Source organism: Gavialis gangeticus, unplaced genomic scaffold (assembly GCF_001723915.1).
Source record: "Gavialis gangeticus isolate Ggan-Ray unplaced genomic scaffold, GavGan_comp1, whole genome shotgun sequence".
Lineage (NCBI taxonomy): Eukaryota > Metazoa > Chordata > Crocodylia > Gavialidae > Gavialis > Gavialis gangeticus.
The window spans coordinates 47965746-47980440 of record NW_017728996.1 but is presented as its reverse complement, the minus strand read 5'-3'; the positions used below and the strand labels follow the sequence as shown (position 1 = coordinate 47980440).

Below are 14695 nucleotides of genomic sequence, written 5' to 3'. Positions count from 1 at the left end.
TTTGCTGCACACCTGCAGATACCAGAATGGATTTTTTTGTGCAAGGGTTTGAAGCAATGATTTTGGAAAATCCTTGAGTGAAGGGAAAGCACAAATACAGAGGATTAGATGTGATGGCCCAGGAGCCCCTCTGGTCCTGTCCTCCCATGTCAGGGCTGGGACAGGTTCCCTTGCTGCCCCCCTCACTCATCCACCCAGCAGATCTCAGTACAGGACAGAATCAGACCTACTGTCCATTGCTCTTGAACCTGGTAAACTAAAGGAAGCTGTCTCTAGAATATATATACATATGCTGGAGGACATTGACATTTTGGACCTAAATTGCTTGAGAAAAGTCATGATTTTTTTTTTACTAAGGCCAGTGTTGCTCAAGACAGATTGAATTCAGTGAAGGCATACTGGCAGCCAACTGGAGTGAGCACTAGAACCAGGGTAAGGATCCCTGGCACCCGGTCATAAACAATTAAATGGTTCCCATTTTACTGGTAGGCTTGGGAGCTACATAAAAGTTGGTTGAGAGCTCCATTGCAAACCTCAGCATAGATCACATGAGTCTCCTATTTCCAAAAGGACCTATAAGCTAGATGGGAAGGATGTGTGAATGAGCCCAAACAAGCAGCACCATGATGAACAACTTGAGACTAGACTCAGACTTGCTGGGCAGGATTTCTCCTCTTAGTATCTTAATTTATTTTCCCTTCACATCCAGGGCAGGGAGGAAATGGGTGACCAAGGTCACAAGGATGTTTCCAGATGAAGCCTGGCTCTTCCCACTGAAGGAACACCTGTGCAGCTCCATGGCCAGGGAACAGCAGGCTGCAGAGCCTGAGGCAAATCCTGAGCTGGTGGGAATTGGCACATCCCCACTGAAGGCAGTGGAGCTCTGCAGATTTGTAGCAGCTGAGCAGCTTGTCTGACATAGCATGTGAATGATAACTCAAAGGCAGGATAAGGATGTCGGGCCTGGAAAAGCCCTTGGTCACTTGCAGAAGAAATGCTGCAGCGTGGGCATTGCCTGCAGGACTGGCAGTGCCCGGGCATGCACTGAGCTGGATTCCACCCGTGGTTTCACAGGTGCAGCTCCAGAGCAACCTGAACCCAGGCAATGGTCCCACTCTGGCTTCCCACAGGTGGGACTAACAGCAGGAGCTGAGGTGACCATCAGCCTGATGTGTCCTGGACACCTGGGCTCAGCATTTCCTGCTTGCTGAGAAGTGATCACATGACCGCCTGCTTTAAAAATATCTTGTTTATTTCCCTGTTCTTTACAAAACCGGTCTCTTTATTATAAATTATCCAATCTGTTGTTGGGAAGCAAACTGTAAAGGAAAGAAAACAAAAAGCCCCTAGGAAATCCACCTCCAACACTGCTGCTGCTGTTTGAACTATTCATTGGCTCCCAGCTCCGTTCGAGGCCTCCATCCCTGACTCAGTCATTCTTTCAGGCAATGAAACCAGAATCCTTTTTTACAGGGTAGCAAGGTACAAAATTCCCATTTGAGGCAAACCTGGGAGGAGAGGGAGAAAGTGTGTTGCTGGGATTCAGTGACAGTGAACAGAGTGAGGAAGCCTACCGCTTGGGGTGGACACTCATGCTCGTATTTTGGGAAGAGGAATAACAACCATGGCCAGCTCTTACATCATGCTTCATCTATAGCCCCTCCACTGCCCAAATCCCCAGCTCCTGTGGGAGCTCCACAAGCCAGATATGTGTGTCTGTGGGAGTGATCTGGCCAATGGGCCATATATTTGACACCACTGCACTATGCAATAGTGGCTCCCAGGAGGCAAAAGGCTGCAATGTGGTGGCACAGTGGTGTGGACTGGCAAAGGCTGATGCGGATCGGTATGGGGGACCACAGGCGGGGCAGTGGGGAGGCCTGGGAGTGGAGGAACATGGGTGTTGCCCCTCAGTCCTGGAGCTTATTGGGAGAGTTGCTGCAGGACAGAAGTGAGAGGTGTTGGCAAAGCTGCACACAGGTCTGACACCAATGGCAGACACAAAGGGATTTGCATTGGCAGAGCTGTGTGGGAGAAGTCTGCAGTACTTTGCCCAGGTCAGCGCTGTCAGCTCCTGTTCTGGAAGGCTGTGTGTCTAGGGTCGCACATGAAGTGAGCTTGGGAACTGCAATGGAGGAGGAAGATGTGAAACAATTCTTTGTGCCTCTGCTCCACCCATTGGCATGGGATCCAGCTCTCAGCTCCTCTGCAGCCTTGCTTCACAGTATCCTAAAGGCACAGGAACTGTTTCAGAGATGAGGCATTTACAACTGTAGAGACATGGGACCCCGTTCCCCAACATGCGCACCTGTTCTATTGCACATGCATTTCCAAGTACACAAATGCTGACAGGTGTGCAGGTCTGATGTACATGTGCATGCGGGTATCTGGACACCACAAACTGGGGCTTGTACACTCTGCAGTTCCTGGTTTTGTGAGTCAGACATATGCACTTTAGTAGCTGCGCTTTTAAACATTTGGCCCTACACATACAGTCAGGCAACTTCAGCATAGTCACAAAAATATTTCCCCTGTTTGCACTGATGTTAGAGAGACCCCCAACCCCCAAACACCCCAAGGATATCCCCCAACTCCTACACTCAGAGAGCTAGTTTTGGAGAGAACAATGTAAGTAAATGTCAGTTAGGGCCAAATTATACTCTGAGTTAGAATGGCACAAATCTGGAAAAATCCCATTGGCTTTGATTGAATTGTTCCATATTTCCACCATTGTAAATGGAAGCAGAATCTGGCCCTTGAGGTGATGTAGCAATGAAAAATACTATAGTTTGGTCAGGACTTGAGCTCCCAACTCAGGTCTTCCTCTTCCCATTCTTCAGCAACTTTCCTTTTAATGTAATAGACATTTGATCTGAGAAAGTTCCCAAGGTTTGGCACCATTATTTCTAAATTGTTCTGTTTGCTCAATGGCTTAAAAATGAGCTGGAGAGGACATCACTCCTGCCAGAACGCTTGCTTAGGACAATATATTTATGTGAACCACTTTGGAAAAACCATTTTTTTCTGTGTGTATGTCCCATGTTGGAGGAGAGGTGCCCTCATGGAAATATGTGATGGGTCTGTTTTTTCTCTTCTGTACATACCCATCCCTTCTGAGGGTTACAACCAATTTTCACTGTGGTAGGTGAGAGTGGAAACAAGCCCAGGGTAGTTGTACATGGCTCCATTCTCTGCTGGTATAAATCAATGGAGTGAGACTGGGTTACAGCAGGTGAGGATTTGGCCCCACACATGTTATTTGTTTCATAAAATATACCCCACACACCCACGCATGCCCTTTAGGGAGTGTGTGATAGGCTTTCCTCACTATAAACATGCCCCAGTTTTGTAATCTGTTAAATTCGTTTTACCTGTTGCGCAACAAGGCTAGGGAGACTGTGCAATTTGGCTTATGAGACACACAAGAAATATTCAGAGAAGGGGAGATTATTTTTCCAAATGGATAGTGACACTTTCAGATTCCCTTGGCATCAGCAAAAGATTTTTTCCAACCCTGTGCTCTGGTGCCTCAGCCAGCCTAGCCATGGGGAACTCAGAAAGCTTCCTTTCAATCCTTACTTAGTGCAACTTGCTCTTAAATCCCACTTCATGCTTCAGAGCTGGAAAAACACACTGGTGAAAGTCTTATCCTATCTCCCCACTGAGAGAGTTGTGTGCAGTGGGCTGGATAGGGTGTGCAGGGATCAACCTGGCCTGGGATCTTTTAGCTCAGTTAGTTATTCAGTTCCCAGAGCACCTCACCAGAATGGTTTGGGTGGTCAAATGCTTATAGAATTCCCACAAGGTCTTCCTCCTCGGTCTATGGCATTTCATATTTAATTTACCCACCAGACTTTTCTCCCCTTTTCCCCAAGATGGTGGGAGAGCTGAGACTTCAGGGTATGAGTTCACTTCAGGGAGATTCCTTGCTTTTGTACCAGTGAGGCCCTGAAAGCATCAGGAAGATCCAGTATGCCCAGAAGTCCTCTTGTGTCAAAGGGATACTGCCTCCTGTCTGTGAGGGATGATGAGAGGAGACAAAGAGGAGCAAGGGGCAGGAGGACTCCATAGCAGTTGAGGAGGCTGGGGAGTTCTGGTTGGAAGGGAAGAGTCTTGCCTTTCAGCCTCTTAGCCCGCATTCAGACCCAGTACTGATTATTTTTTAGGGTGGGATTTGAAGTCCGGCAGTACTGAAGTAGCTCAGGGTCTTGCTGCCCTCCTGCCCCTGCTCCTTTGGTCACGGGTCCTGATCCCTTGGCCTCCAGTGTGTTCACAGTTGTTAAAGGAATGGCTTGGTTTGGGTCAGTCTTCCTAAAGGTCTCCTGGTCAACCACAGCCCCATTTTTGGGTTTGGCGGCTGTGCCCTGGACATTGTGCTTTCCAGTCTTGTTGCGCTTGTGGAGATAAAACAGCAGGGGGAGGATTAAAGCCAAAAGAAGGATGATGAGGCAGATTGGGATAATAACACTGAACATGTTGGCTTCGATGAAGCTGAGGAATGTGCCCCCTTCCACAGGGGAAGGGCTGGTTGTGGCCTCATGGCCTTGCCAGGCTGTGGGAGGTGTCTCATGCTCACTAGCGTTGTGACTTGGTCGTGGTAAGCCCTGGGGCTGAGTGGCTGAGGTTGCTGGGGAAGTGCTTGTCTCCTGGAGTGTGGGCCAGACACTTGTATCTGGGAAATGGGTGGCAGTGAGAAGTGTGGCTCTGTACACCTTGGACGAGTCGAAGGGCTCAGAGCTGTACTTCAGCAACTCCAAGGCAGGCGGCACCCCTGCAGCTGCCAGTTCGAACACAAAGCTGTTGTTCTGCAAGTGCTGCCCAGAGTCTTTGGCTTGTGGGACTTCCAGTGCAATCAACCCTCTCTCAAGATCATCCTGGGTGAAGGTGTCAGTGGTAGTGGGCTGCCTGTCTTTGTCATCTGAGACTTTCACAAATTGGCTGCCTTGGGGGGCTTTGTGGATCTTAAAGACTGGGACACTCTTTGTCTTGTTGGCCAGCTCGCTTGCGTCAAGGACACTGGTGTCCAGCAGGATGGTTTTGCCCCTTGGCCACAGAATCCCCTGCTGCATTTTGACCAAAGCCTTGACTGTCACATTCACTGCTCCTGACATGTTTCCTGCTTTGGATCTTGAAAGGAACTGGAATTCATCCTCAGGGGAGGTGAAATCTGTGAAAATAAAAGTCACTTCCCCTTGGTCCACCTGCTTCTGTGAGAAGTCCCTTGCTGGCTTTTGGTTGACCCTCAGCTGGCCAAATTTGGGATTTCTGGTGATTGTGTAAAGGACATCTTGTTTCCCTGGCTGTGAGCCCCCCTGGAGGTGATCTCTGGACAAGTAGGCAATGTTCCGGTCCTGAGGTATTTCTAGAGGTATCTGGCTCATCCCTGTTGTCAATACAGGAAGAACCTCTACTTCCAGGGAAGTGAAGATGGGTAGATTATGCCCATCAGAGATGCTCAAGTCTAAGGATCCAAGAGAACTGCTCCCATTGGCAATGAAGACCAGGTGGCCAGCATTGACTTCTGCTTGGGTGAACCGGCTGATTGGCACCTGTTTATTGTGCGTGTTGGCCAGGAAGCCACTGGCTGACCTCTTGAGGATGTTGTACTCAATCTCTTCAGGAGAACTGTCAGGATCCACTACATCCAAGTGATCTCGGGACAGCACCACTAAGGAGCCTTGGTGGGCCTGCAGGACATGTCTTTGCTTAGTTAGCCGAGGTGGATTTTCATTATTAGCATTCACAGTTATATTGAAGGCTTCAGAAATGAACACCCCACCTCCTTCCTGGGGAGGGTGAATAGACTCCATGGCCAGAGGCCGAAGCCAGGCCTTAAATCTGAAATGGTCTTCTATGGCACCAGACTCATAGTGAGCATAGTTCAGACCACCCATGACCAGATCAGACTGCAGGAAATAAGGATGCTCTTTGTTGATGGGTACATCAGCCACAGAGAGGTGACCATGGGAGGGTAACTCAGTAACCAGGAACACAACATCGTAGGATGCCCTTTTGGACTCTGGAACCTTGGTCAAAAGGTTGGAAGCATCCAGCACTGAGGTGTTAATCTTTGCATGCTGTGCTTTCAGAAGCATGAGGCCTAAAAGGAAAGAAAACACAGGCCTGTGGTGGTCTGGATGATAACAATGCTCAGCCATGAGCAGCCAGAGACAGTAAGGTGATGAAGAAAGGAGGGAAGGAACAACCAGAAAGCTAGACTGATGGACTAGACGGCAGCATGACAAGAGAGGGGAGGGGAAAAAGACTATGGAAGTAGGGAAGAGAGGTCAGAAGGAAAGCTAGAACAGGGATAGAAGGGGAAGATATGGGGTCACATGGCTGTGCAGGAGATGAAGGACAAAAGGAAAGACTACAGAAAGATAGAGGGATATGAAAGAAAGAAATGGCAGGAAAGGGAGGAATGAATGACAAGAAGGAACAGAGAGGCATGAGAATCCTTGCCATGGAGAGAGACCAGTTCCATGTTAGTTAACCCCTAACCCAGGAAAGCACATGGTCAAACTTCCTTGTGCTTAAAGTGCCATCCTGAGTGGGGTTGCCTTCCTGCACTGGGATTTCCATTTGGATTTTCAGGGTAGTAACTCTGAAGATTCTTAGTAATTGGGAGGAGGGGGCTGTAAATTCAGGACAAGTCTCTTGTTCTCTGCATCCTGTAACTCGGGGGGGGGGGGCAATCTGTTGGCAGCTGAGCCACGAATTAGCTGCACACCCTCCATGAGTGCCACTTCAATCCCCTCCCCCTGCCAGATCTGCTGCTCTGCTTTCTGCTCAATCTGCTGCTGTGCTGCTTATCCCCTCTCAGTCTGCTGCAAGTCATGGACAGAACCTGCTCATGTCATTTGTGGCGTGCCTGCCAAAAATGTTGGACTCCCCTGCTGTAACTCACCATCTGCACCCTCCCTCTTTCTCCTTGGCTATAACCTCTCCTTTCAGTTCATGGAAACCAGCTCCGATTTGTTCCCTTCTGCCTCCAGGCTTTTACCTTTGTTTCTCCAGAGCTGAGTTGACCGCTGGGGACAGCTTGCTTCAAATGATATCGACACTCTGAGGATATATGGCTCTGTTACGATGGGAGGAGAAGAGACTCGGAAATGAAGAGCATCCTGGGTAAGCCAAAATGGCTGCTGGGGCATTTCATGCTGATAAAAGATTGTTCCACTATTCACCTAGTTTGAAACAAGCAGACAGACAAACCAAACAACCTTTTAATTTCAGCAAAGTCAGACAGAATAAATAAAACTGATTTAAGTCAGAAAGAGAACTGTTCATCTTTCTTCACTCCAATCACAGTGCTGTCACAAGTGTTGTGATACAGGGACCTAAGCAAAACTGAGGCACAGTCCTTGCCCTACACCACACAGCAAGGCGGAGTAGAAGCCTGATGTCTTGTCTCCTCAATTTGTCTTTAGCAATGGAGTCATGCTCCCTACCAGAGTCTCCTTTTGGTGTCAGACACATTTAACTTTGAGGATCTGGTACCCTGAGACCATTAAGACTCCATTATAGCCAGCAGACATGCCAAACAGTGTTTTGCAGGTTTAATAGGAAAGAACAATCAAGCCTTTTTATTTACTAGGAAGAGCTGGGCGCTGAGGGGCTACTACTTGAGGCTCTTGGTGACACAGCAAGTCAGAACTGAGCTATGTGGACTGAGGAGGTTCTCTCCTACAAATGCAGGGGCCATGTACATGAGTGCGAGGGAGATGGAGGGACAGGGCTTCTTGGGCAGAGCTCACTGGAGTGGCAGACTAGGAATTTTTAAGCAAGGACACTGCCTGATGATACTTATTTCTACCACCATCCCTGGAGGTGTTCAAGAGGAGACTGGACAAGCACCTTGTAGAGTTGGTTTGAACCCAATTGCCTCTTGCCCACGGCAGGGGACTGGACTCAATGATTTTACAGGTCCTTTCCGGTCCTTTTATTCTATGTTTCTATGATTCTGTGTTTGGGGGAAGTGAAGTGCATGAGTGTACACCAAGAACACATGACCCATGTCCCTGATTCCACATCCTGATAGAGTCAGTTCTGTAAGACCCCCAAAACTTTTCAAGGCAAAGGGACACCACTCCTATTAGGCAGCTACTGCAGGCAGTGATGACTGCCTTTACTTTGCACTGGGCTGAGAAATGGTAGGATGGCTGGCTGTGAATAGGAGCCAAGCAGAAGGTCAAATAACTGTCTATAAACTGACATGGAAATGCAGAGAGCTCCTGAGCGAAGCAGGACTCAGATCTTCTTGTCCTCCTTTAAAGGAGTAGAGAACCGTGAAAGGATGTTGCATATGTCACTAATATACCAGAATGCAGAGAATAAGAAACAGAAGCCGAATAAAGTTGGGTTGGATGGACACACACAAGCCCCATAGAGAACAAAGAGGCTTAATGATAAGCAAAGCTGTGCTACAACGTGGAAAGCTGTGGTAAGACCTCATCATTGCCACTGAGAATATAGATGGGGCACAGAGGACGAAGCTGGCCTAATGGATGGTGCACTGGGCTTTACATCATGAGACCTGAGTTCCCTTTGTGACTCAGCCACGGAACTGCTGTGTAGCTTTTGGCAAGTTACATTCACATCTGTTTTCCTTCCTACCACTTGCCTGTCTCATTTATTTAAAACAGTAAAAAGTGCTGTGGCCTCTCACCATGGGCTTGCACAGTGCCTGGCACAAAGGACCCCCACCACAAATGGAGTCTCTAGGTACCACAGTAATATTATTGTTCATAATAAATGGTATTGTCAAAGATGCTGAAAGACAAGGCCTCTCAGAGCTGCCTTGCTCCCCTGGGCTAAAAATGGCTCATATAGCTCAGGGTAGAGAAACCAAAGGGCTGAGCAGAGCAGAGCTCTCATGGAGAGTAGAGCTCTCTATTAACATAAGAAAAAGGCAGTTTGAAAGCTGCAGCTATCTACTCCAGAGGTTTAGATCAGAATGAGATGGTTCCTTTAGTGATAGGTTTTCTGACTTAGGCAGGTACACTTGCATACGCAAAATGCATGCCTAGTTTGGATGTACAGTAAATTACACAGTCACCTCTAACTTGTGCCTAAAACTGTGCATAAAAAGATCAACCCCACAAACCTTTGTACACATAGTTGTGGTCAATGTGTGCACAATTTAGACATCTAATTGTACTTGTGGGCATTGCTATATTGCCTGATTTTAAATACCAGGCTCTTTTTTTTCTCTCTCCCTATAAAACACCAAGGGTGATTACAGCCTTCTCTGTAACATGGCTTCTTGCTTATGTGTATGCCCCAGTCTGCTGAAGGCAACTAGCAATTTCCAGAAGCAGGGGTAGATCCAAATAGGAAACCCCACTGATGGAGTGGAGATCTGAATTTCCTGTGCTCCTCTCTCCCTATTCACATGCTGCTGAGGACAGTGGAACCATCATCCACCACAGGCTTTCTGGAGTATGATGTCAAAGGAGCCATGGCAACCACAAGTGTTGCTTTGGTAACCCAGTGAATATTTCATTGGCCAGCAGTGTTATCTGATAGACCTGTACTTGCAGTGCTACAGATCCTTGGGACGATCTTAAGAGGCAGGACTTGAAACCAAAGTCAAGAATGAAAACCAGATGTGGTGGGAGCTGTTTTTGGGGAGGACTGAATCACAGCTGAGCTTGGGAAAATGAGTAGCTCTTTGCTGCATGCAGGCTCCTCTCTTCCGACAGCAGGTTTCAGATCTGGGTAGGTAAATACAGCACCAGTAGAACAGGGCACAGTATCATCAGGGCAACAATGCTCTACCACCTTTCTGCCAAGGGTTTGAGAACACTACATACTGGGAAGACCACCAGTCCCATAGTACCAATAGGGAAACTGAGGCACAGGGCTGAAGTGACTTGCCCCAGATCACCCAGCAGGTCAGGGGCTGAGCCAGTAGAATCCAGTGCTCCTGGCTTCCTGCTATAACCTACTAACCCAGGCTGCCTCAATGGGCAAATGGAAATCATGAGGGAATACAGCGATTACCAGGTTAGAAACTACCCAGGAATCAATCCTTCATGGGAGATTTCTAGAGGGGTGTGCAGGTGCCTTTCCAGGGAACATCCAGGCCAACCTCTTGAATTCTATAATGGGATAAACTCCCCTTTTATGTGTTCTTAGAATGATTTCTCTAGGACTCTGCTAGTGTAATTACAGTAACATTTTGCAAGCCTTGCCTATAGTTTGTCTATGGTACATGAGGGAGGAGCTGTAGCCAGGCAATACAAGAAAAAGGGAAGGACAACCTACAGTGTAATGCAGATTCTGAAAAACAAACTGGATCCTTTCTGTTCCTCTTTGAATAGGAAGGCATGTCACAGGTCAGTGTTTTCTATGAGCAGGCCTCAATCTATAGCTTTCTCTACAAGGGACTGGGCTAGTTCAGTAAAATGAAGTAAAGCTGTTAGGCTTTCCCACTCTTGTCTAACTCTTAACCATCCAGTTGCTTATAGGCAGATGCATGCACAGCTGGCCTGTCCCGACCACTCTGGCCTGGGAAAGACTGACATGCTGCCTATGCTGCCTTTCAGGGCCCAGGTTCATTCTCCAGGTGTACAGCAACTCCAAAATAACTATTTTCCTAGCCAATGAAGAGCTCTCTTTTGTCCTGCCATTCCCTCTCTTCTCCCGGGAGGCCCTCCCACATCCACACTTGAGAGGCCCTTCCTGGGAAGATCCTTTTATAGGAATCACCAGACCCCTTCCAAGCTGGGTCTGCTAATGTAACAAGCCTGGCTGCTCCAGCTCCTGTGGCCCTTAATGAGGTACCAGGGCTACAAGCTTTCCATATCAGATAGAGGGTGTTTCATACCCTGAGGCATCACAGAGGAAGCCAAGAAAAAGCTTTGTACAGCCACATGGCACCTGGTGGATAGAGATGCCATTGTTCTGTTAGGTTTATGGAGTAGGAATCCTATAAGAGAGCCCCTGCTTGTGAAGCTGAAGGCCTCACTTTTCAGCCAGTGCAAGTCAAGACAGTTCTGTTGGCTGTGCCGGAGCTTGGCTGACCTCCACCTGCTGGGGATCAGGTTCCAGTGCTAATCCGATAATGTGCAGCTGATGCAGCACCAGTGGGAGCTGACAGTTTGACCTCCAGGAAGACACATGTCCTCTGCTTACCTCAATACGCAGTGGCAGCAGGAAGATAGGCTCCTGGAACAGAGCCTGATAATCCTGTTTAGCTTTGGCCTGTCAAACCCTTTGCCAGGCTGGAAAAGTCACTCAGTCTTGACAGTCTGCTCAGTCCTCAGCCTCTTTGCTGAAGCAGCCAGCCAGGGGGTCCATTGTGTTGATGCTTTACCTGATGCCTTCAACCCTACCAGAGGAAATGGCCCCTGCCTCCTAACTCATTGACCCTCACTGTCACCTACAGTAGCTTTTGTTTGTTTTCAGCACAGGCTCTGGCAATTGGCAATAAGGTGTTTGTCATCAGGTATTTCAGCTCTGGTTACAAAAGACTGCCTCATGAAGGATGCAGTTGGTCTGGGAGCCATGGAAAATACAGCCTCCTTTTTGGGGCAGCAGCCTCAACAATGAGCCAGGGCACCTTCTTTAGCACAGGGAACATGACAAAAGCACTCACCTCAGCCTGAGTGAAGTTCTTCACATCCCCCATGGCACTACCCAGCTGGGAATTCACCAGCCTGCCCAGCTGTGGGGGCTGCTGTATGCTGTAGAATAAGGAGCTGGCATCTGCTTTGCTGTTGGTCATGGCCTTCAGATTCTGGCTAGTGATTGGCTGAAGGGTCCCTTTAAAACAAATAATATATAGTGGGTTTATTCACAGTACAGGCATGGCAGCCAGTCAGTGTTTGCTTCCCCCTCCCCATTGCCTTTACAGAAAGATGTGTCTGACAGGCCATCTGTGTCTACAGGTACATGGGTGTTTGGTCTATCTGCACCAATCTGGGTCTGCACTATCTGCACCATCTTTGGTCTATCTGCACTAATCTAGCTACTCTGCTCTCCCTTTCATTCCTATTCTTCCACCTATGGGTTCAACTCCCAGCCACAACACATGCATCTGTGCTGGAAACTGTCCCTGGAATGTTGGTAATTCCACACAATAGGAGGTAAAGTACCACCTCTATTTTTGGGTAGAAGAACCCAATTTTATGGTGCCCGATCACCCCACTTTTACTGTCTTCCCCAGAAATTGACTCTTCTGCAGCCTCCCCGATTCTCTGTGTCAATAAATTCCAGAATAATGGCTTGGGTAAGTTAAGGCTGCTGGCTGTAATGGTGCAGTAGAAGCCAGTTGAGACTATCCTCAGGAGAATGGCCCGACGTGAGACTGTTGAAGCATTTGTCTCATTTTGAATCAACTTCCAATCTCCTTTTATTGCTGCCCACAATGAAGGGGTTAAGAGGTTGCTGCCTCATCTCAGCCTGATGTACACTATTCCCACTCTTCTCTCTAATGCAGTTGATTTTCAGCCTCTCCTTCCACAAGCCAGCCTAGGCCAATAGTCATTTAAGCCTTTGGATGTTGGTAAGTGGGTGAATTCTCAAGGTCCCCCTCCCCACAGTCTCATCTTGTTAACAGCCTCAGATGGCACTGCCCCTGGCTCCCCTATGTGCAACTCACCTGGACACATGGTGAGATCCTGTTTATTTACCAGGCTGATGACCGGCTCCTGGTGGGCACTCACACTGAAGAAGTGCTGAGGTGATACATTCTTTCCATCAGACAAATCAAAGGAGAACCCACCATCAAGGGATCCTGCAGAAAGTACAGCAATGATTTCAGGAGTGAGTAATATCTGGTAGGTGCTCTTATACCACAGGATGGGTGGCACTACAGGGTATCCTGGTAGGGTGACCCAGCAAAGCTCAGGGAGTGCTGGACAAGAAGGATAATTTCCTCTCTAGTCCCAGCACAGGCAAAAGTTGAGGGTGTAAGAGTAGGACATCTTGTGCAGGCCTGAATGTCCCAAAGTGATCCCAGGTTTTATGGTGAACTATGTACTTGGGGGAGTATGTACCAGCTAAGCTGAGGTCTGCATGACCACAGAGAGTACACCTCCCAGCCCAGACTGGGCCAGGGCTAGTGCCCATCATAAAGTGCAATTCTCTGTGCCATGGGCTGTGACTTCTACATCTGTGACTGTCAGTTATAGTGCACAGACCAACCCAACACTGAGGTTCCTCAAAATAACAAAATAGGACAACTGAGGAGTTGGGGTGTGGACTGCAAGGGCTGGTAGTTTCCCTAGAGCCTTTTGTATGAAGACATGTAGGACCTGTACTCTACTGTAAGCACCGTACTGTTGAACACACTGCCCAGGGTCTGTACATAACAAAGTAAGCTAGCGGTGGGCAAAAGCCCTTCCTGGCCAGCCCTGAGATGATTACAGGACAGGAGGAAGCAGCTCTGAACACCCCAGGCTGAGCTCTGCTCCCCCTCGCACCAGGGTCAATCTGGAGTGACCGCACTGAGGCTGAGGGTTTCCCTGGGTCTCCACAGGGGTAAGTAAGAGCAGTTCCTGCCTGGTGACTTGGTGGTGCCCCCAGGGTGGGATGGCTCCAGGGTTTAGAGGCTGGGCACTGATGTGTGGGGTGTTTGGTGGGCTGGGGTGACTTCCTGCTCATGCTGGCCTCCCCAGATGGAGGCACAGACAGGTTTCCCAGGGTCACTAGGAACCAGGCCAGGCCAGGCTGTCTCCCACCTTTGGGCGAGTGCCCCGTACCATTGTGCACGAACTGGACGAGCCCGCTATTTATTTGAGCCTGAGTGAACTGCAGAATCCCGTTGCTAGGAGATGGTTTCAGCACAACCTTCCCATTGGTTGGGGACATGATGGAATAAACCACATCTTCTGGAGGGGAGTCCTCATCCTCGCTTCTCAGGATGTCAGGAGTGATCTCTGCCGTGGTGCCTTCCCGCATCTGGGAAAGAAGGCCAAAGCATTAGCCTGCCGTGAACTTGACACAGATCCCCAGAAGGGTGGGGAGAGTCCACCAGAGCAACCAGAGAGCTGTTTTTACAGTCAGCTGGGGCCTGATCCTGGTGCCCTGACTCACAAGAGTAGCCCCACTGCCTTCAGTGGGGTTAGTCACACAAGCAAGGAGTGGCAGGTTCAGTCCTCTTCAGTCAGCTGCGGCCAAACAACAGCATGTTGTGTATAGAGGGAGGGAATATGCAGCCTCTCTGTGTTTTCACAGGCTCAGTGTCACCGTGACTCTGGAGCACAGCTGTTTTTAATTGAGGCTTCTCCGCACAAGCTGCAGAGCCAGGTGCTCACTGACACTGAACCGATTGTGTGATGGGGCAGAAGCATTCAGCGGTGGGTGTCTCAGGACTCAGTTTTCCGATCTGTAATAGGATGTGGTGATCCTGACCCAGGTCTCTGGGGCCTGAATGTTTCTAAACCGCTGTGAAGCTGATGAATGAGAGTTCGTTCCCCTGTGTGACCTCCTATGGCTGGGCACTAACAACCTCTCTGGCTTCACACTTCCTAACAGGATTTACTCTGCAATTTCACCCAAGTTCCTTCCTGGAGCTTCTCAAAGGAAGTGGCTCTCACTGGGTCACAAATTCTTGAACTAGCTGCATCTCAAGGTGCTGTGTTTCTTAACAGGGCCAGTTCTCCTTTCCACATGACTGTCTCATTCAGCTTGTGAGACAGCCTCTGACTGGATGGCTTCCAATCCGGCCATCCTATCATAGGGTCCT

General features: G+C 48.8%; 1 protein-coding gene across 1 annotated transcript in view; it reads right to left on the bottom strand.

Moving 5' to 3' along the window:
* Positions 1-1234: 1234 nt before the first annotated feature.
* CSPG4 (chondroitin sulfate proteoglycan 4) overlaps positions 1235-14695 on the bottom strand; it is an 82752-nt gene continuing 69291 nt past the window's right edge. The window contains exons 6-10 of the mRNA XM_019504440.1: positions 13710-13908; positions 12608-12742; positions 11603-11769; positions 7004-7187; positions 1235-6100 (exon numbers count right to left, since the gene is read on the bottom strand). Of these exons, the coding sequence (XP_019359985.1) occupies positions 4140-6100; positions 7004-7187; positions 11603-11769; positions 12608-12742; positions 13710-13908 (2646 nt within the window). The 3' untranslated portion in view covers positions 1235-4139. The remainder of the gene's footprint in view (positions 6101-7003; positions 7188-11602; positions 11770-12607; positions 12743-13709; positions 13909-14695) is intronic.